At 38.1% G+C, this 22,850-nt stretch overlaps 1 protein-coding gene across 1 annotated transcript in view; it reads right to left on the bottom strand.

Moving 5' to 3' along the window:
- Positions 1-489: 489 nt before the first annotated feature.
- PUS10 (pseudouridine synthase 10) overlaps positions 490-22,850 on the bottom strand; it is a 61,148-nt gene continuing 38,787 nt past the window's right edge. The window contains exons 6-17 of the mRNA XM_065891386.1: positions 21,504-21,565; positions 21,162-21,207; positions 19,054-19,118; positions 17,455-17,540; positions 16,274-16,399; positions 11,405-11,461; positions 10,456-10,532; positions 10,307-10,362; positions 9,147-9,264; positions 5,474-5,616; positions 2,636-2,735; positions 490-528 (exon numbers count right to left, since the gene is read on the bottom strand). Coding sequence (XP_065747458.1) covers positions 490-528; positions 2,636-2,735; positions 5,474-5,616; positions 9,147-9,264; positions 10,307-10,362; positions 10,456-10,532; positions 11,405-11,461; positions 16,274-16,399; positions 17,455-17,540; positions 19,054-19,118; positions 21,162-21,207; positions 21,504-21,565 — 975 coding nt within the window. The remainder of the gene's footprint in view (positions 529-2,635; positions 2,736-5,473; positions 5,617-9,146; positions 9,265-10,306; positions 10,363-10,455; positions 10,533-11,404; positions 11,462-16,273; positions 16,400-17,454; positions 17,541-19,053; positions 19,119-21,161; positions 21,208-21,503; positions 21,566-22,850) is intronic.

The following is a 22,850-nucleotide window of genomic DNA, read 5'->3' as shown; positions in this document are numbered from 1 at the left end:
CATGCTGCGGAGCGGCTGGGCCCGTGAGCCATGGCCGCTGAGCCTGCGCGTCCGGAGCCTGTGCTCCGCAACGGGAGAGGCCACAACAGTGAGAGGCCCGCGTACCGCAAAAACAAAACAAAAAAAAGTGGTATCTGTCCTGTGGAGGGCAATTTTGCTGAAAGAAATTACAGCTTCTCAGATTTTCAGAGAATGTATCCTGTTTGTGTACCTCTCTGAATGGACGGTTTCATTATTCATAGTTTGGCTTGTGGGGGGTTGGAGAAGGAACGAGAAAAATCATAAGATATCCTTAGAACAATTCAACACAAAATATACATGTACATAGATCCTGAGATGTTACAACAAATTTAAAAATAGATAGATCAACATGATCCAAATGGTTTCCAAGACACCGTTATGGTGGGTAAAAACAGCCATCTTACAGTGTATGCTGAATGGACGTCCACATTTTGCTGGAAAACCCTACTCTTTGTTTCCCATTGAAAGCTAGTCATCCAGAGCAGGGGGCCAATCGACATCTACAGACTAGAAAGAAGAAAACAAGTCATTAAAACATTATTGTTAAAAAAAAAAAAAAAAAAAAAACATTATTGTTCTAGTAAGCATTTGCCGGTAATGCTGTATAAATCTAGTAGTTTTAATATAATGCAACAGAAGAAACTGCATTGGAAGAAAAGAGCCATTGAACACCACGATTTCACACTCTAAAATCCATTCTAGGACATAGGATTCTTGGGCCTGAGGTCTGTTCCTGAAATCACTATTTGGTTACTCAGCCAGTTATTAATTGTACCTTTTGGTCAATACAAGACTAGAGTATGTTTAAATTTTTCAAATGTTATTTATGGGAAAAGTAGCAAATAATGCAGGGGCCAACACCAACTTTCCCTCAGAAGTCTCAGGAACTTTTAGTCTTCTGACTGTTTTCATTTTCCCATCTTGCATTTAACAGTACTCAAGTAGTCTGTATACTTATAATCTTGTTTGTAACTTAGCAACTAAATGTGAAATAAATGGTTATGAAAGATCACCTGCAACTAGAAAAGGATCAGAGATCTTTGCATGTCACTTCAGCAGAATTTTTGTTTCTTTTAAAATTGAATTTATCTATCTCTACTCATCCTGGTTTGGCACTTCTAGAACGAAACCTTGATCTTTAAGTCATAATGGAATTACAGTAGCAGACTATTTGTCTCCACATAAATAATCAAGTCCCAGCCATTAGAAGTATGAAATTGCACTTTGCCTTAACTACCGTAGAGGGCCTAATTTAGAAGTTAAAACAAAAAAATACAAAAAACGAACAAAGAAAAACAAAATAACTACCATACCCATGTCGTTTTTTGAGACTTAAAGTGTAAAACCTGAAATGATTTACTACAAATTATTTTTAAAATTAATCTGAGTCACTACCAGATTTGGAAATTTTTATTAGAAAAGCCCAAATAAGTATGTGTGTATCTTTTACAGATGCCAAGAAATACTTTGGTTTTGTTTCAGAATATAGCCATAAAACAAACACCCATATATAAATTAATGGGTGGTTTCTCAAGCCTGAAAAACAAACATTACTGATCACAATCTTGTATGTGTTGAGGTCAGGGGAAGGTAGGCATGTTTGTAGGGTTTTAAAAACTCTACAGGTGATTGCAATGGACAATCAGGGCTGAGAAACCCCAGCCTTTGGCTCTTTGACACTCCTAAGCTGTCCTAAGAATTAAGGTCAAAGAAGATGAATGCATTTGGGATTTTCTTTAAGAGAAGGTGGTCTTCCTCAAAATGATAGTCTTACTAAGCAGACTCCCTGCAACCTTGAAGATGCTAGCACTGGTTGTACCACAGGTGTATAAAATCTAATCTGAACGCGCACAAGAGAAGTGCTGGTAAAGCAATGACGTTCCAGTGATCATTTGATTACCATGGCTGTTTTCATACTAGGCAATTATACCCACTTCTTTTTATTTATACTGAGATTATTCCCAAGTGCAAAAATTCCTTTTTTTGTGTGGGGTGTGGGGAAGCTGTTCTTAACCAGATATTTACCAAAGTGCACAACTCGTGACTCAATACCTATTGATGCTCAAATGAGAAAAATGTTTATGGAGAATTGTCTGAAAGATCCATTCATTCCATTCTTCTAATTACTTAAGAATGTAATCTGATTTCAATTTAGACTATAAGAGCAGAGAATTTCTCTTATACCACATCACAGAACCCTTATAGAACTGCTTTTATTTATAACAATTAGCTCATCCCATTTTCTATCCCTGTCCTGAATATATGTTTCTGAGGAGGCTGCCTTAAATTCTTTATAAGAGAGTCCAAAGGATATATGAAGGGCACTTACAACTTCATTTCCTTGCTTGGTTTAAGGGTTTAGATCTCATGTCATATGTAAAGCACAGTTAGTAAATTAGCTATATATTTGCAAGGATTATAAATGAGACCTTGTGTTTTTTAAAAAATAAAAATTCTGAAGATAGTCCCTCCCTGCAATTCAATGCTACTGTGAGATTTTGACTGTTTTCAAATACCTATTAAAGTGAATAGTACTATTTGGTTTAATGCTAAAAAAGCATAACCTTGGCTGATTCAGTGTACAAACAGGCATTTCCACAATAAAATGGTTTACCTCAACATCCAGCTCAAGAATATCTGCAGTCACATCCATCAGAGAGCAAATGTTCGGCTTCGTTCTTCCAAAGTCTCCATGTACAAACTCTTTAATGTAGCTGGGTTTTGTTTAAGGAAAAAATGAAGATAACCATGCAACACCAACTGTTTGATGAGATTTGACAGGTTGAAGGGGAAATGACAAACAAAAGCAGAAAGGTTATAAAAGGGAGTTTATTTCTGAGCCATGACTTGGGATGTATGTCTTAGAAATTACAGCTATGGCAATAAATAAACTAAGGATGGCAAACTGGTTCCTACCAGCCTGGCAGCCAACACTGGGACCTAGGGCCCATGTCAAACTTCCCAAGAGTCATGACTTTTCTTTTGGCTCATCTCCAAGTGCCAAGGTTTGAATATGGATTTTTTAAATTAACTATAGTAAAAAAAACCCTCAGCTATTTTCTTTTTTGCCACAGATTCTATTTGGTCATCTTTTTGGTCTCATCATTTTTCGATAATGACAGCAGGCGGCTGCCAAATGGTAGGTTTTCACAGGGTCACTCATAGAGTGACCTCAATGATGGCTTTCCTTATAACATGATCCAGTGACAACAGCAACAGGATGGGAGAGAAAATGAACTTATTAATTTAGACTTGATGAAGGCCCTTCAGAAGGATCATCAAAGGACGTAAATTTTAGTTGTTTGCAACTCTTGCATGGTTAGCAATAGACCTAATTCTTTTTGTGTGTGTTTTCCTCATAGATCTTCAAAATTTCAAAGTCAATGACTGATCCTAGAATTATTCAGATGACCTTAACACTCCTTACACAGAACTCTACTATAATCTTAACAGTATTTTATCTGAAAGATGTGTTTTTGCCAGCATTCAGTAAACACTCATTTAGCATTGTTGTGTCTATAAAGCAGCACTTAGTATAAAAATTAATATAATTTGAATATAAAAAAGTTTATTCTCAGATGATAAATAAAAAGTTAATACCATAATATGCTGACATTATGTCCTCCTCACTTTCTGATAGTTTGTTTACTATACTTTCACCAAATGTTTTGACTCAAGCATAAGGCATATAATTATCTATTAACTGTCTTCTTTGCTAAACTCATAATTACTCAACAATTGTCCTTTTTCTCTCACTTCTTTAGAGAGTGCTACTTCTAAGTAGCAATGATGAGGGGAGATGACCAAAAAGCCCCAGAATAACCAGTTAACAGGTCCAGAATGTTTTTTATGAGGTATAAGTCAAATGAACTACTTCATTATACTGAGCAATATACGAAAAAAATTCACATACTTCTGTGTATAACCACGTGGTATCTAAACTTTTACCAAATAGGGACTTCCCTGGTGGTGCAGTGGTTAAGAATCTGCCTGCCAATGCAGGGGAAATGGGTTTGAGCCATGGTCCGGGAAGATCCCACATGCCATGGAGCAACTAAGCCCATGCACCGCAACTACTGAGTTTGTGCTCTAGAGCCCGTGAGCCACAACTACTGCGCCCGCGTGCCTAGAGCCCGTGCTCTGCAACAAGAGAAGCCACCGCAATGAGAAGCCCACATACCACAACAGAGTAGCCCCCACTAGCCGCGACTAGAGAAAGTCCGCGTGCAGCAACGAAGACCCAACGCAGCCAAAAATAACTAAATAAAATAAATAAATTTATAAAAAAATAAAGTTTTACCAAATAGCCTTTCTTAGCTAATGCCTTAAGTACATGTACATGGCTGGTTCTAAAATATGTTAATGAGATTGAAAAGACATTAGCTTCTCCATAAGACCATTGCATTTCTTCCTAGCACACCAAAACCAAAGCTGAAATTAGGTAAAAATGTTTTTAAAATCTGTGATTTCTTTGAAATTCCATCCACATTCCATCTACAATAGGCAAATGTGCTCCAAGCCCACTGGTCTAAATAGATCCAAACTGCAAAAATTTAGAAGATTTTAGGAGTAAATAACCTGTACCTGTTTCAGCTTAGTCAGTCCTGGGGTGGAGTAGGGAAAGAAGAGGGGAGAGAATGTTGATGGGAAAGGAGAGGCAGACTAATTATAGCAATATAGTGAGAATGCTATTTGGTGATTAAAATGACACTTTTCCCTCTATTGTATCCAATAAGTATGTCACTAGTTTTATACTAATTAGAAGGTTTCATGCTTCATGCTATTGGATCACAAAATAATATAAAGCCAAGAAACAAACAAAAACTAGGAGCACCTTTGAAAACTAAACTAAAGCTAAGACTATGGCAGCTCCCTGATATATTTTAACCAGAAACTAAGATATGATACAAAACCACACAAAGCAGGGTAAGTTATGAACAAGTGATCAAACTGGGACTATTCTCTTGTTCTGGGCCAGTGGCCAAATAATGTGATGGTCTACATGTAAAGTAGGGCCATTCCCATCTACCATCCCTGTTTAATCATTTGGGGCAAATGCTCGAAATGCTGAAAGGACTCAAATGTGGTCATGAATATGTGACTTGCAAAATGTGTAAAGACATGAATCGATGAATGAATCAATTAAAAGTGTTCCCTGAGCACTTACTATGCCCTCAGCACCTCAGCATGATGTGAGACACTAAAAATTTTAAGGTTCACATTGAATTCGCTGCTGCCTCGTGGTTTAATATGTCATCTTGAAAAACACAAATTTAACGGGTAAAAACACTCCAGACCAAAAAAAAAAAAAAAAAACAAAAAGGATTCTTCTCCAGCCCAAACCTTTCCCGAACTGTTCCGAGATAAGGTTGAACCTCTTTTCTAGGGCAGCATGAACTTTCCCAATATGATTCTGGTTAGATTAGTGCTACACAAGACGGTGAAAGGATACGTTCCTGCCTGAGTCTTCAGGTAGAGGCGGAAATGGTGCTCATCCACGTAGTGTGTCTCCATGGAGTGAATGATGCGAGTTCTCACAGCCAGGGGCCTCCGGTGAAGGACCCGTAAAGGTGTCTTCTGGTCAATCTTTAAGTCCTAGAGGAGGATATGATAACCATGCGTCAGCTTTGCCGCCCAGTGAAGCCCATTTTAGCATCTTCTTTGTTCATCCATGGCTCACTACAGGCACCCCCATCTATCACTGTCAGGATAGAAACTAATACTATCATAAATTGTATCCTCTAAGGTTCAGATTCTGTGAGACTTCCTATAACCTAGGCCACAATTACTCATTTTCTGGGCCCCAGTATGCCATTTAAAAAAAAGGCTTTGAAGTAAATGATACCCAAGGTCTCTTTTGCTCTAATATTAACAAATTGATTGGACCCTGGAGTCTTATCCTGCCCTTTAAATAGAGCTCTTCTAAAAGATAATGTTCTTACCTTTTTTTTCCCTAACCCAACAGAGTGACCTAATAGTGGGGATTTCAGACTGAGGTGAGAAATGGTGTAGAAGGTGGGACATGAGCATCACCTGTGTGCCTGGGCAGTGTCCATGTTTTAGGGAGAGCCATATACCTACTCACAGAATTTTTTTTTTTTGGTTATACAAAAGGACTTATCTGGAAAATTAACAGCTGCATCTCTGTCTAGGGTGGTATTTCCAAATAATAATTACAAATAAGTGCGTACAATAAACCAGGACCTCTCAATATTTGTTAGCCCAGTTCAGGTTACTTGAGAATAATACTGCATGTTTCTTTACAACTCAGGTTTTTAGGGACAAAGTCTTGTTTTTCTCACAATTAGAGATGTCCTTTTATGTCACAAGATATAAATTAAGAAATAGAGGTTGGGCTTCCCTGGTGGCGCAGTGGTTGGGAGTCCGCCTGCCTATGCAACGGACACAGGTTCGTGCCCCGGTCCAGGAAGATCCCACATGCCGCAGAGCGGCTGGGCCCGTGAGCCATGGCCGCTGAGCCTGCGTGTCCGGAGCCTGTGCTCTGCAACGGGAGAGGCCGCAACAGTGAGAGGCCCACGTGTCGGGAAAAAAAAAAAAAAGATATTGGGCATAACCAGCAACTCAGGCTCATAAGAACTTTGAATCCTCTGAAATTTCTTGTAGGAACAACTCCTGCCTGATTTACATGATTAGTGAGTGCCTAAAGCCATGCTGAGAAAAGAAAGATTTCTGTCTGGTCTCCCCCTACCAAGTTCTGTACCAAGAAAGAAGAGCAGGTTCTGACAAAGAGTACACTTGAAATGGTATGACTGCTTTTATCAGAGCAGTGAGTCAGTGACTCCTCCTTACGATTCTATAATTCTTTGATTTTTAGAAGCACTTTGTTCTGATGAGATAAGTTGTTTCCACAACGTTTAACATTACTCTGGCCAAAAAGACCAAAAAAAGGACAAGGCTGAATTATTATAGAATCGATAAAGATATGGCCTCCACTTAAGAGCACAGAACCAGCTGGCCTTTAAAGGAGTGACTCGCTAAGGTGTGCCCTTCCCCTCTGTTTCCTTTACCTCGAGTCACTCCCTGGACTCTGACCCAGGAGCAGTCAATGGAGGTACAACTGAGCTAGTAGATGCACCACTGCTTCCAACATAACACTCAGATCAACACACTTGCGTGTCGTTTTTGGTTGCTTGTGTCTAGCAAATGAAAGGAAACCGCTTCATTTACTCCAACACTGCACTCTGCTGTCCCCATACTGAATTTTCAGAAACATACGCAGGTGACTTTTTTCCTTAGAAGTAGGTTGCCCTTAAAAAAAAGGAGGCAAGTGGTAAGTCTGAAGTGACCTTTTCTCAGAATGGGGCAGTAACTCAGTTTTTTTTATTTTTGATGCCAATAGGAATATCTGAAAAATGTTTTAACCCTAACACTTTAAAAAAATTATTAGACGTCACCTAGTCTCATCAGTCCAATTGGGCGGTGGGCCATTAAATCAGACCCTTTCACTACTTAGTGTGTACCTATAACAATCGTCTTTCAGCATCATTTCTGAATCAGCTCTATGGCTACTCCCAAACTGTAAATCTATTTTTAAAATGAGTTTTTATTTTCCCCACAGCATTCTAAATGAGCTGTATACATGTGCACATGTGATAGAATAGAGGTTTACAAATGTGTCTTGCAATCTTAAGGATATCTGTCTATAGCATAACTATCATCCTAAAGACCCTAGATAATAGGGCCAAAGGCCAGAAGGCCTTAGATTTGGAATCACAGAACCTGAGAAGTGGAGGGCCCACTGGGGATCATCTAGTCCACCCCTCATTTTATAGGTAAACTTCTCTAAGCAGGTTAATGACATGTATGTTTTCACCAAAACACTCATACTATAAACGTTATTCTGCACCTTGCTTTTTTCCGGTAATATCATGGGTGTTCCTACAAGTCCTAGATGTAGACCTACCTCTATCTTTTCTTCCAACAGTTTTAGGCATATATACACACAATAATGTAAATTAAATGGGATCACATGCTGTTTTAGTTTTTTTAAACAGCTGCATAATATTCCAACGTGTTCTACCATTTCCTTATTGAAGGAAATTCATTTTTGCTTCCAGTTTTGTTGTTGATTTTGTCACTCTGAACAAAGTCAACAAACATCCTTGTGCACATATCCTTATGCACTGGAGTTTTATTTCTTGTCCTGCCAGTAGTGGAAGTACTGGGTAGAAGACCAGTCTGTTTTTTATTTTTACAGTCACTGCCACATTGTTTTCCAAAAAGGCTGAAACACTTACATTTCTACTGAAAATGTATATAACTAGCCTTCTCCTCCCTCCAACCAACAGGTATTTTTAGTCTCAGAAGAATAAAGTGATGTCTTATTGTTACTTCAATCTGGAGGTGGAACATCTTTTCAAATGATTCTTGGCCATTTGGAGTTGCTCTTTTTTTTTTTTTTTTTTTTTTTTTTGTGGTACGCGGGCCTCTCACTGTTGTGGCCTCTCCCGTTGCAGAGCACAGGCTCTGGACGCGCAGGCTCAGCAGCCATGGCTCACGGGCCCAGCCGCTCCGTGGCATGTGGGATCTTCCCAGACAGGGGCACGAACCAGTGTCCCCTGCATCGGCAGGTGGACTCTCAACCACTGTGCCACCAGGGAAGCCCTATTAACAACATGTTTTATTTATGCACTTAATCTGAGCATCAATTCTATTAGATAAGTTCTATTTTCTATTTCCTTTTTGCAAATGGCCAAATATAATAATAGCATTGCTGAGTGTTTTCTATGTGCCAGATTCTATTCTAAGGGCTTTATATGGCTAACCCTGTTTAATTCTTCTAACTAATTTTACAGATGAAGAAACTGAAGCATTAAGAGGCTAAGCAACTTGTCCAAAGTCACACAACTAAGAAATGCAGAACCAGGATTTGCACCCAGACGATCTGTCCTTGGAGTCAGACTCTTAATCACTAGCAACACTGCTTCTCACACAGGTTAGATGAATTGCCCAGTCATTTAACTAGTAAATGGCAAAGGCAAGATTTAGAACCAGGTCTCACAGTCCCCAAAGCCTATGCGCTATGACTTGTTGGTAATAAACGAGAAGACAAAGGACTCTTTTATAGGCAGTAGAAAAATAAAAGAATTAGAGCACTGAACTACCTTTATGTCATCTAGGAATCCAAGGTCCTTCCTCTGTATTGCTTTATTTGTCCATATTAAGGCACTATAGGTCTTGGTCTTTTCTTCTTCACCTTCTTTCATATGACCTATTGCCTCTCTAAACAAAAACAATAAAAGAAAGTTTGTCTGAATATATAAAATACAGACAAGACTTGCCCCAAACTTCTCTTTCTTTAAAAATAGATTTATTGAGATATAATTTACATACAATTCCCCTGTGTAACTGAACGATTCAGTGATTTTTAGTACGTTTACAGAGTTGTGCAGCTATTACCACAATCTAACTTTAGAACACTTTCATCACCCCAGAAGAGAAACTCCGCGCCTATTTGCAATCACTTCTCATTCCTCATTTCCCCCAGCCCTTGGCAACCACTTGTTGACTTTCTGTCTCTATAGATTTTCCTACTCTGAACATTTCATATATTAAAATGTGAATATTGTAAAATACACAATAAGTGATATTTGATATCTAGCTTCTTTCACTTTATAATGTTTTCAAGGTTCATCCATGTTGTAGCATGTATCTGTACTTCATCCCTTTTTATTACTAAATGATATTCCACTGTATGGATATACCACATTCACATTTTGTTCATCCATAGACATTTGGGTTGTTTCTACTTTTTTGCTATTATGAGTAATGCTACTATAAACATTCATGCAGAAGTCTCTGTGTGGATGTACATTTCCATTTCTCGTGGGTATACATCTAGAAGTGGAACTGCTGGGCCATATGGTTACTCTATATTTAACTTTTTGAGAAACTGCTAAACTGTTTTGCAAAGTGGCACCACTTATAATCCCACAGCAATGTATGAGGGATCCAATTTCTCCATATCCTTGCCAATACTTGTTATTTTCTGTCTTTTTGTGAAGTGGGATCTCACTGTGGTTTTGATTTGCATTTCTCTAATGACTAATGATGTTGAGCATTTTTTCATGTATTCACTGGTTATTTTGTGTATCCTTTTTGGAGAAATGTTCACTTAATCATCTCTCCATTTTTAATTGAGTTATTTTCTTATTATTGAGTTGTAGGAGTTCTTTACATATTCTGGATACAAATCCCTTATCAGATAAATGATATACAACCAAAACTCCCCTCTTGAAAACATCTCCAGTGATCCTACCCTTACCTTGTGACAAGCTGCAAGTCACGGACTTGGATTTTGTTAGACGAGTTATTAATTTTCTGTAGTATTAGAGAAAGAAAAACAATTAGCAACTCTAGTTCAGTTACAGAGTTGCAGAAACATGACAATTTCCATGTCATGAAGTGGTTTACCTGCTGAAGTTCCTTAATTTCTTGTGAAGTGAAATGTACTCTATGAGGATTCACCAGCTCAATTGCAAAGGGCCTTCCTGGCAGCACACACCCCGTCATGAAACAGAAACGTGTTGATGGAGTTAACATTTGGGCTAATGCAAGAGGGTTAGGAGGTGTGAAAAAACGAGTTGAGCTCTAGAGGACTGAAAGTTTAGTGACATGACTACATCTGGGGGAGAGAAGAATGTGTGAAAAGAATCAAGGGGCTTTTTGGGGGCTGCTAAACCCCAGGACAGGCAATATGTAAAAACGACTGCTTTCCCAAAAGTCCATGAACAAGCCTGTGTTAATTACAAAATCAAATCCAAACAGCCACTAATTGACTTGGTTACACTAACATAATGTTGTCACATGCAGCTATGCCCAGGTATACCAAATTGAAATACATTCTCCTAGCCTAGTGAAATGAAAAGCTGAGATTCCATGAGAAGAAGGGACTATAAATCTCGAATACCTGAGGATTACTCTCATCATCCTTCTTGTAATGCAACAATGTAAAATGAGAGAAATGAAGGCTAAGAGAGCAGAAGCACTTTTTAAATGAAGACATTTTGCAATTTAAATGAGATGCATTTTGAAAATTGTACTGGTACTGAAATGTTATTAAAAGGAACAATTAATTATCAAAGTTTTGGAAAAAATCAGGCACCTCTTTGTTAATGCACATAGAAGTCCCTTATAACCTACAGGTATTCAATAAAGATGGCCTCTGAAGAAATGATCCCTGTTAAAACATAGTCATATAATTTACAAGGGTAGCTCCATAATCCACAAGGCTTCCTCACATGGAGAAGCTCTGGGCTCTGCCAACTTTGATTATGACTAAGTGACTACAAAAAAGCTGCTGTCTGAAAAGGGTGATAATCTGAAAGTTAGTTCCAGTCAAGTGATACTGTCACAATCTTACCATTTCCTAATGTTCTCACATCTACATCTTCTCTCCCAGAGGATGAAAAATTAAAGCCTTTGGAAAGCAGATAAAGAAAAAAAAAATCAGAGACATAACAGTGCTAAGACTTTCATTCCCATCCTTTGGTAGAAACCCAATTTGTCTTAAACAATCTACAAGAGAATCCCAAGGAATAGTCATCATCACACCTCTAATCCCAATCTCTACTAAAAATAGCAATGATAATAATAAATACCACTTATTGAGCACTTATTACATACCAGGTACTGAGCTAAAATTCTGCATACATTATTTCACTCAATCCTTTTTATAACCTTATGAGGTAGGTATTAAATAAAAGAACACCAAGCTTCTGAAAGGTTAAGTACTTTTCCCAAGGGAACATGATTAAATGGCAGAGCTAGATGTTTCTGATGTCAAAGCCAGACCTTACTTATCATCCCAGCCCACCATTCCATGGGAAAGCCAAAGGCATGGCACTGTTTGGAGGAAGGCCCCACTACCACCCTGGCTACAAACTTATGGTGAAAAATCTATCTTTCGTCTTTTCCTTGAAACAAAAGAAAACAAAATAAAAACATTATTTGAGAATTAAACTCTATGAAAGGAAGAGGAGGGGGAAAAAAAGGTTTGATTCTAAAAGGAAATTCATTATGTAAGCAAACCTAAGCTGGAACCACAATATAACTAGTATACACTTTAAGATAGATGGATCATCACAGACTAAAAGCTGCTAATATTGGAATGGGAAAGTGGTCAATACAGTGTGGGTGGGCAGGGGAAGTGGTTCCATGATAACTTTCTTAGATACAGAAATAACTGATGATTTCACCACAGGAAAGATTACCATGAGCAGGCATTATTCTAAGTACTTCATATATGTTAACACTATGAGGTAGATACTATCATTATCCCCATTTTACTTATAAAGAAGGTGAGACAGAGACAGCATAAGTAACGTGCCTAGGATCACATCACTGGTAATTGGTAGGGTCAGGATTTGAACCAGGCTGGCAGTCTGGCTCCAGAGACTCTTAATCACTGTCTACACTGCACCACCACAAAGACAGCTGGAAGAGCTCAGACTCGTGCCAACTGGGACAAGCAAGACCAATCAGTCCTCTTGTACCAGGGATTGGGAAAGACTAGGATGTTTTGGAAACCCTGGTCAATCCATAGTTCAGCCACTTTGGAGAGCACAAGATGAGGAAGGACAAGATTGCTGGGAAGGACAGACAGGAAAGGTAGAAGGGAAGGAGGGTCTGTACCATTTTGACAGACATTTTTCTCCTAGGAAAGGTTCAATATGCAAAGGTCCCATGTAGATTTTAGAAAAAGGAAGGCTAAAAGGCTTGAAAAGTGCTATAAAAACTACACTGAAGATTAGCTCTCCTTTCTAGGATGTTTAGCTGTGAAGAAAGTAAGATTTCACCCTTCCTTCACCTTTAAGACATCCCTTTAGCAAGTCAAGGCCAACGCTTGTTGGAAACATGGGCTCCAAGCTGTTGCCTGCCACCCACTGCCAAGGTGAAGTGGGCTCTGCCCACTTCATGGCCCAACATGGCCCAAAGCTGTGGGTCTCCCAGAGAGGACCAACCCAGGACTGGTTAGGTAAAGCCTAGGTATCTAAGGTCGGCCTAGAATTCAAGCTGCTCAGAGGTCTGGGTAACTTGTGCAGTGTTAACACCTGGGGACTAGCCAAGCGGGCAGCCATGAGGGGCACAATGTCAGGCTCTTCTCCAGGGGGAGAATCTACACCAGGCAGGTAGTAGGATTCTGCAGACCATTAAGTCCCAAAGAACCCTCCATTCCATGTCTATACTCCATTGTCAAGCAGCGAATAAACCTATAGCAACATCAGCAGCTTCTAGTCAGAGTCAACAGACTCAAGAGTAGTGCTAACTAGGGATGGATAGCTACATGGAGAGTTCAAAATGGCATCTGGGAAGCTGAAAGATACTCCCTGGGGTGGGAGTGGGGGGCGGTAGTTTGTCTTATACCTGCCCACCTCCATCTCTAATCCAGGCATAATACTGGGGAACCAGGACCCTACAGTGACTAAGCCATAACCTGTGACTGATAGGGGTGGAGGGAATGAACAGGACACAAAGAGGTAGATCTACTAGTGACTACTCAATCAGACCAGAAATCTCAAATTCATAAATTAGCCCATAAAACTTCCCACAAATTCCAGCCCATCAATAAGAAAAAAGTACAGAAAACTAGGCTCTTGAGAAGTCCAAAGAAACATTAAATCCAGATTAAGGGAGAAGGGGTATTTATTATATCTTTCAGAAAAATGTTGCAAATTTGGACCCTACGTTGAGAAATACTTCAGGCGGCAAACTTTAAAAAATAATTTGCAATTATGAATAATAAATGACAAAAAAAGGAAAAGGAGTCACTGCCTTAAGTATGAGGAAATATATGCTTAAAATTTAGTTGATTTTTCTAAACTCACATTACGCCTTGCCTTATCCCCCTAATCCTGTGAGTTCTACAGACTTCTGCTCAATGGAACAGATATTTCAAACATACAAACAAACAAACAACAAGGACAAAACCAAGGGCAAGAATGATCAGGAACTGTAAGGGGTTCAATAGTCTGTAGTGGCTCTCATACCTGGGGGCAGATAGACAATGGGACTGAAGAATGGGCAGAGGCCAGATGATGACGGTCTCAGAATATCAAGTTATATAGTTTGGACTTTACCCTGTAGCTAGTCACTGACCAGTTTTCAGCAGGGAACTGACATGACAAATATTTATTCCATAAGTGAAGTAATAAATGTATTAGGAAAACACTTCTTAGACATACTGATTTTGAGAGTGTGTCAAAGTTTTACTTATTAACTAGAGAACTGGCAAGTAGAGAATATGATGTGTCAGTCTGAAGTGGCTGAGAAACAAGTTTGTATCTCCCACTGAGGGGAAGGAGTACTAGTTACTTCTGCTTTATAGAAGTAGCTAGGCTGCTTCATGCAATACTGGTTTATTTTCATAGAGCTGTAAAGCACAGAGGTACAACTGTCAGAACCATTTTCCCAGAGTTGTCAGATGTGAATCACAGAAGTAACGAGTAATGTATCTGAGAAGCACAAGTTTAGCAAATCGATGCTATTAATCAGGCATTTCGAACAACAAGGTTTTATTTCACGACAAGGAGCCAGTTAGCACAGAGGCCCAGAGGTCTGCTTTTTCTCAAGCGGCTCTTAATAAATTTCCTCAGCACACAATTACAGATGCTAAACACACAGTTTGCTTTATTTTCAGTTTGGAGAAATTTTTTTCCCTCCTCAAATGGAAATTGACAACAAATCACCTTCATGAAAGATTTCAAGGGGGAAACATATAGCTATTTCAGAGCCCCCCAACATCCCTCTTGGTAATGGAGGCTTCCTTGGGACCCAAATAATCAGAACAAAATCTTGAATTTTCTTACAGAAAGGGAATAAGGTAGCCCCCCAAAAAGAGTTTGAAGGACACTTTTCATACTAACGCTTTATTTTCACTTCTTCGTAACTTGGATAAGTCTTAGGAGATAATCAGCGTGTAAATATTAAATCAAGTAGGTAAAAGCTCGTGGCAATAGCCCTTTACAGCTAAGATTTTGAAAAATATTACGTTGCTAGGTTACTTTCTTCTCCATTCAGTAAACAATTATTAAAGGCCCTTTTTAAAAGGGCCCACCTACCTGATAGGCAACAAATTATAAGAGGGATATGGTTTTTGAAGTGCTTCTCTTTCCTCTTAACAAGCAGAGAGCTGGACGGGATAGCCATGTCTCATTTTGGTCACCTGCTCGCCATTCCTAAAGCAGGCTTGTCTTAAGGTTTGTCAGAGAAAAAGATGGATGTCTTGGTCTATCTGGTCCTTCAAAAAAGGTGTTCTGGGACTTCCCTGGTGGAGCAGTGGTTAAGACTCCATGCTCCCAATGCAGGGCCACGGGTTCAATAGCTGGTCAGGGAATTAGATCCCACATGCCTGCCGCAACTAACAGTTCACATGCCACAACTAAGGAGACTGCCTGACGCAACTAAGGAGCCCACATGCCGCAACTAAGGAGCCTGCCTGCCGCAACTAAGACCCAGCATAACCAAATAAATAAATAAATATTTTTTAAAAAGGTGTTCTAATTATGCTAGGAGACCCACTCCAAAGAGTATGATATACTTACTCATTGTCTACAGTTTCTCCTGATGTACAACATGGTTTCTTGTGATTGAAATCTTAGTCCCTTTCCTCTAGTCTAATCCTAGGTGAAATCAAGGTTTTTTACTCCTTTGACCTGATAGTCCTATTGAGCAAAGAAAGCATATGCCTGACAGGATCTGACTCACCCCACAAACCTGGGCTCATTAATACTTAGGAAATTAAAACAACACAACTACTATTAAGTCTTTGTAAAATGGTAGCTATTGATCTATTTTCTCTAGGCCTGAACTTTATTCTGGGACACTTTAGCCGTTAAGATGGAAGCTGGGCATTTGCCAGTGATTATTCTTGAACAGCACTTGATGTGGAAGCTGTATTTTAATTACCTCATATTCCCAAAAAGAGGCAGAGGCTCAAGGTGTCCCAAGGTCAGAGCTTAAGTGCATTCATTTAAAGTAGTTTCAATTGTTTTGAATTTGCCCAGGAAAAAGCGTAATCTTGAGAGAGGAGAGAAATCCTAGGGCACCTTGGCTCAAATCCAGCCCAGGGCAGAGGAGCTCAGGACACAGCGGTCCCTGTTCACAGGAAGCTGCCAGCCAAGGGGCCCAGACTTGGTGGTGGTTTACAAAATATAGAAATCTTTCCTGCCACCTCCAAGAAGTCTATTCATGAATGACAATGTAAATAAAATATGGATATTATAACACTTACTCTCTGCTTTGAACACTGTCAAAAGATGGTCTGAAATTAATTCTTCCACTGAAGAGTCCAGCTTCCTTTCTCCATCAATTATCCAAGGAGTTTGTGGTAGATTCCTGGAGTATTTATTATATCTCCCTGCCAAAGAAATATAAAGGTCACCTGGATGGAATGTGTGCTTAACACAATAGGATAAAAAGGAAAGCAACAGCTATTTATTGAGTGCCAGTATCCTAGGTGCTATGATATAAAACAAGGCTTAGCCTTCAACTAACTTACAATCTAATTTGGAGAGTCAACACATACACATAATTAAATGAAAAAATTTAAGGTAGCAATAGAACAGATGGCTAAAGACACGGTATGAATCATCAAATGAGTTCTAAAGGAATGCTCAATATACTTATTAATCTTTTTGGCTGACTGAACAAGTTACAATAGTATGGAACACACTATGAATCACTTAAAAAAAGAGCAACTACTGTTTTTATGCCTGGTTAATAACACTCTCAGTGTAATAGTCATTGGTGATAATGTATTCCAAAGAATTCAAACACAGGAAATTTTGAAGTTTTTGTAAGCAAAAAAAAAAAACCCTAATAGAATATGACTCACTGTTTTATGAAAAAAGCTACTCCAAGGCAGGTAGCTTTTATTACACCAGGGCAGGGTATTATACTCAAGACTAAAGAGCAATTTCATTTCAGCTATTACTATGAAACAGCTGTAGCTTTCAAAACAAGAACTGTCTACCCGATTTACCTCTTGGGAAAGTCAATGCAACAATTTCTTTTTCCAGGCAGAAGCCAAATGTTTAGTCATTTTGCAGATAATAAAATAACTTTTTTCAGGATTGATTTCATGTTATAAAACATCCTCTCCCTTCTCCTGACCAGTTTCAGGTCTGTACATGTACCCATATTTTTACCTGGCCATCTCTGATGAAAACTATTAAACCTGGGAAGTATCATTTCCCTTCAACATGGCATTTTAAATAACAAATCTCCTGAGTGACCCTTAAGAATGTCTACAGAACCTACAATAAACTTGGTTATCAGCTCTAGTTCTCAAAAGAGTTAACTAATCAGAAATTAATAACAACAGTAAGAAGGAAACAGAGGAGGAGTTAGTTGAGTTTTTCAGAAAGGAGAGAAAATTGACAATGTAAGTATATCCTGGACTAAATATTTTACCAGCCACAAAAACAGCACCATGAGCACATTCAATTTCAACAACACTGCATACAGCCTTTGGTGAGTTTGGAGGACAAGGAAACTGCCTGCAAAACAAAATAAATTTTACAGCTACTATTTTCCAGACATGATATTGAAACACATAACTAAGATGAATCAGCACTGTCTGAGTTACACAGAGCCTGAGTCTCTCAAGGACTAAGCCTCTCCCTAATTTTAAGTTTTGGAACCATAAGGGTCTCTTAGGCCTCTGGAGTACCACTTTTCATACATGAGAGTGGCACTAAGTAAATAAGGGCTCGCTAATAACATTCATGCTCAGGAGGCCTCATGTTCCCAAATGACAGTTTCCAAAATCAACCTGGAGATTTGGGGAAAAAAATGCATCTATATGTAGTGGAAACCTCTCCAGGTTCATTTTGCTATCCATGAACACTTGCTGCTGGCTGACAAGGTCCTCAGTCATTTGGGTAAAGCTGGTGTGCAGTCAGAGACTGGCCACATGAGCATGTCCCACCTGTGGCGAGGGTACTCCAACATTTTTCTCTTTTTCCTCTTCATTTCAACTATGACCTTGGGAATCAGACCACAGAGCCAGAAAAAGTGGAATATGGCAGACTCTGTACTTTAGCTAAGAAACTTCAATCCAGCTGAGGACAGACCAGAAAGAGCAATGTATGGCTTTATTCTCTGTCCACCATCTGAGAAATTCCAAAGCCATGGAATGGAATCTACCTGTAAATGACTAGATGTGGACTTAATCCAAAATGCTTGTCTTAAAGTTTTCATTCCGTTTCCCAAGATGTCTTAACAAAGAAAGCACTTAGAAACTCAGGAACTATTGCTTGTAGAGAGTAACTGTCTTTACTTCCTAAAGTTTAATGGGGAATTCCCTGGCAGTCCAGTGGTTAGGACTCTGTGCTTCAACTGCAAGGGGCACAGGTTCAATCCCTGTTCGGGGAACTAAGCTCCCACAAGCCATGCAGCGTGGCCAAAAAAAAAATTTTTTTTTAATAAAAATATTTCCATTCTGAGACTCATGTTTAGTCAGAAAAATATATGAAACCTTCGCCATAACTTCTTCTGGAAGGATAACTATGATAATATTTTATTAAATAAAATGAACACACTGAGAATTAAATCTAAGATTTACTGTAGTTCAGTATATTTTAATAAGAAAGGAAACTCAGGAGCCCTTTTCTCCCTCTTCTGGAGATGTACAATAACAGGAAATCCAGGACGAGGGATGTAATGGGGCCAGTAGTAGGCTGGAGAATCAGGAAACCTGGCTCTATGTCCACTCTCTATTGCCCAGTTGAAATCTTAGGCAAGTCAACTCCCTCTTTGGACCTCAATATCCTCCTCTAAAAGATAAAGAAGTTGGACATGATTCATAAATTCAAATATTAATTTGACATTTACTGAACACCACTACATGCCAGATACTGAGCCAGGGATTGGGGATATAATAAAGATTAAGACACAATCCTGTTCCGTAAAATATATCCAGTCTTGTTTTAGAGATAATGCAGATTATTTCTAACATTCCCTTTATTCTAAAATTCCATGATTATTTCTTGTTTCTATAATTCTACTTACTTGCGGAAATCCTCTTCTTTAATCTTATTCAAAGCTTTCATAACTGCCATTCTAGTGAATACTGACTATATAGGGTAAAATGAAAAGAAAAGACATTTTATCACCTATATAAGAAAACATCAGAGTTGAAACAAAGAACATGGTTGGAGAAATTATATCATTTTAAACCATACTTAAAAGGGAGAAATACTTAAAAACTTCAAGAAAATAAATGAAGCACAAGTGTTCATACTGTCAGTTCTGTGATTGGTAGACCCTATAACCCTTCTCTTCAATCTAGTCTATGTCTATAATACCAGGTGGATCTAGCAGAATGTCTTCTTCACTGCACTCTCCCATTCCCCTCAAAATGTGGTATTCTTCAAATACAAAAATGATGACATTGCAGGAAATGTGCTTTGAATATTTTTTCCTAGACCTCAAAAGAAATTTAGACTGACCCATCTACCTTTTCTTCCCTACATCCCTTCAGGGGCCACGGTATATAGTTTAGGAGTTGGCTGCCAGGGTAAGGGGTAAAACAGAGCCAACCAGGCTGACTTGGCATCTAGCAATTCAATATCACTCACCAACCTCTGAGAAAGTAAATGAATCCACTATACTGAATAAAAGGGCATCTACAAACGTCCCACTCTGGGTTTTTTAAAATAAGAAAAGCCAAACCTCATGGTAGACATGCTAGAACTAATTAGTGCATATATTTGTGGTCATTATGATAAATCACAATTATTTCTTCTGTTATGAGAAATTATACTTGACTGAAAAGAAGAATAATGTAGGTATCTAAACAGTTTATCATCAAAAAATGATTTTCTAAACCATATTCTGGGGAGCCCTAAGGTGTCGTAGGGTTAGAATTAAAAATTAAGTGCCTGTTTGTTAAGATATGAAATCTTAGGCCTGAAAGAATCTCAAAAGGTCATTCAAATTATTCCCAGCCATAAGGCAGGAAAACTACATTTAAGACTATACAACACCTACTGGCCAAATGGCGTGGTGTCCATGATCGTTTGACAAAAACTTCCTTACTCTATTATTTGATGCTGGTACTTATATACTTCCTCAAAGATAACAACAAATAAAACTAGATCTTTAATATAAATATGGCTTACAGCTCATTTGGGCAGAGCTTCCCAAGTGGTATGGCAAAGCATACCACTGGGCCACAGTTGTGCCCAGATCCCTCTAGTTCACAAGGGCTGAGGGGCAGGGCCTGGAACAATGAGAACCCCCAGGCCTATTGCTTACAACTTAGAGCAACTTCATCTGTTAACCTCAGGGTGCTGGCCAAACATGGTAATGTTCTAGGTATACCATGATGTGAGAAAAGGAGGCAAGAAGTGTTTTAGGCTCCCTGCATTTCTGATTATTTCCACACAGGGTATTTGGCATATGTTACAAACTCCCCAACCCTCCCCTCCCACCCCAGGCAAGAGGAAAGACCAAAAGATGTATCTTTGGCAATAAACTTATATTCTTTTTAACAACCACAGCAGCGAAATGGATGTCGGTAAAACTAGGAATGCCTGAGTCTACACAAAACCAGTTAAGTAACTGGGGTGTGAAAGCTTGCCAATATCATACCATGCTATTCTATCCTGGCATAATAGAAACTAAAAGTACATGCTAACTAATTTTTCTCATTAACACGAAGACCAGCTCACATCAGACAGTAAAGGAGAGTTTAAATAAAATACCTTTTGGCAAATGTAGCCTGAAATAGGCGCTATTAATTCAGGACTGTTCTAAATAAAATAATTTACTTTGGATTATATTTTCAAAATACCGATTTCTAGAAAATAAATATTAGACAAAAGTTTGGAATGGTGATGATACTGAACAGGTATTTTCCCAGATGACATAATCTTGGGGAAACAATCCAGACACTGACACAAGCATGAGAACATTTGTGTGTTACGACTTCCCAGCCAAAGGCAAAGGTGTTGAGAACTGAAAAAATGGAAATAAATGTAGCAAATAGAAATATTTAAAGACTGATTCTTAGTATAATAGATTGCCAACATTTGTAATGCATATCCTTTTTGTTGTTAATTTGAATATTCAGCTCAGACAAAACTCACTAAAGAGTAAGAAGCAGGAATCCTTACCTGTTTGTTTTTGGCTGGCTTGAAACAATCTGGGCATATCGCACGTCTAAGTAAAATTCAAGGTAATATAAAAGATTAATGAGTTTATTTTGGGGAGGATAAAATTCAAATATATTTTATACAACATGGCTGCTAAATTCAGGATATCAGAAGCAGACAAAATGAATCCCTATATGAGCTGCATTGGTTTGCCTAGACCCTTATGTCAGACAGCTCACAACCTACTAAGACATGACAAGTTCTGACAGGCTCATTAGAAAGAAGAGCAATACTATTTTCACGAAAATCAAAAAATATTAACAATGTTGCACAATTGGCATTGTTGTTTACATTGTAACTTACAGGAAGTGGCAATCCTCAACTGTTTCTGGGTGAGCAAAGACCACACTCACTTCAAACAAGCTCTAAAAATTATAAAGACAGTTTAAAGATGAGCAAAAGGAAACTAACATCTAACAACTTATGAATGGAAACAGAAATTAACTCTCAAAGGTTGGCTCAGAAAAAGAGTGACAAGAAAAACTGGAAATACTACTGTTTTCATATCAGCTTGTTCACAGGGCAGCTGTAAAGGAAATCGTCTTTTTTTTTTTTTAACTTCTAAAACTCAATCATCAGTGATCCTACAAAAAACAAGTTTAAAACAAATTTAAAAATAAATTTGTATGATTTTTTGTACATGTATACATTTTTGTACAAGTATATTTTTTCTACATGTATAAATTTTGTATAAGATTATACAAAATTCCACACTGAGAAAAATATATAAATGTACAATTAGGTATGAAGATGAATGAGAATTCAGGGAATTGGAAAGGGATAACTGAAAGAAATGAAGAATTACTCCTGTCAGTACTATGATTAGAATTATTAGCAAAGCAAATAGCACTTTATGCACATGCTTAAAAACTCTGTATGAGGCTTGTTTTAAGTGCTCAAACTTCGTAACGGATTTGACTTTTAAAAGCAAGATCTTAATTTTTTGCTTTATTAAAAAAGTGATCATAATAAATTATAAAATAATCAAACAGGATGGGTTTTCAATCCCATTCCACTGAGGTAGAACCAGTAACAGTTTGGCATGTTTCCTTCTAGCCATTTTTATGAATATAAACATAAATGTATATACTTCTTTGTATATTAAACAGACTTGGAAAATTGCTTAATTCAATTAATATTGCATCATGAACATCTTTTCCACTCTAGGGACTGTTGGACGTTTAAGTTGTAGTTAAGTTTTTTCTGTTTTTAAAAAATGCCACAATGAACATCCTTGTACACAAAAAAGCACAAGTTCATACTCTATATACATTTACCTCCATGGAGATTATACAAAATTCCACACTGAGAAAAATATATAAATATCATACCATATAACAATTTTTCCTTTTTTATTGTGTTCTATATTTACTGATTGCATTGGATCGTCAGCAGGCCTATTAGCGACTCTATAATCACAATAGTGAATAGCTAGATTTTTGCTCTAATCTACAAAATAAAATTAAAATTGCAACACATTCCTTTTACTCAAGAAAACTTCATTCATCCTGAATCCATTAGAACATTACCGCATCTTTTGTTTTTTATTTTCTGTTCTCACTGATTCAACATGTAAAATTATCTGTGCTTCAAACTGAAATTTGAGGTTAAAATATTTTGCATCAATGACTTCTCTAATTTCCAAAGTAC

This window comes from Phocoena phocoena, chromosome 14, assembly GCF_963924675.1.
Source record: "Phocoena phocoena chromosome 14, mPhoPho1.1, whole genome shotgun sequence".
Classification (NCBI taxonomy): domain Eukaryota; kingdom Metazoa; phylum Chordata; class Mammalia; order Artiodactyla; family Phocoenidae; genus Phocoena; species Phocoena phocoena.
This window is presented reverse-complemented; position numbering and strand designations above follow the sequence as displayed.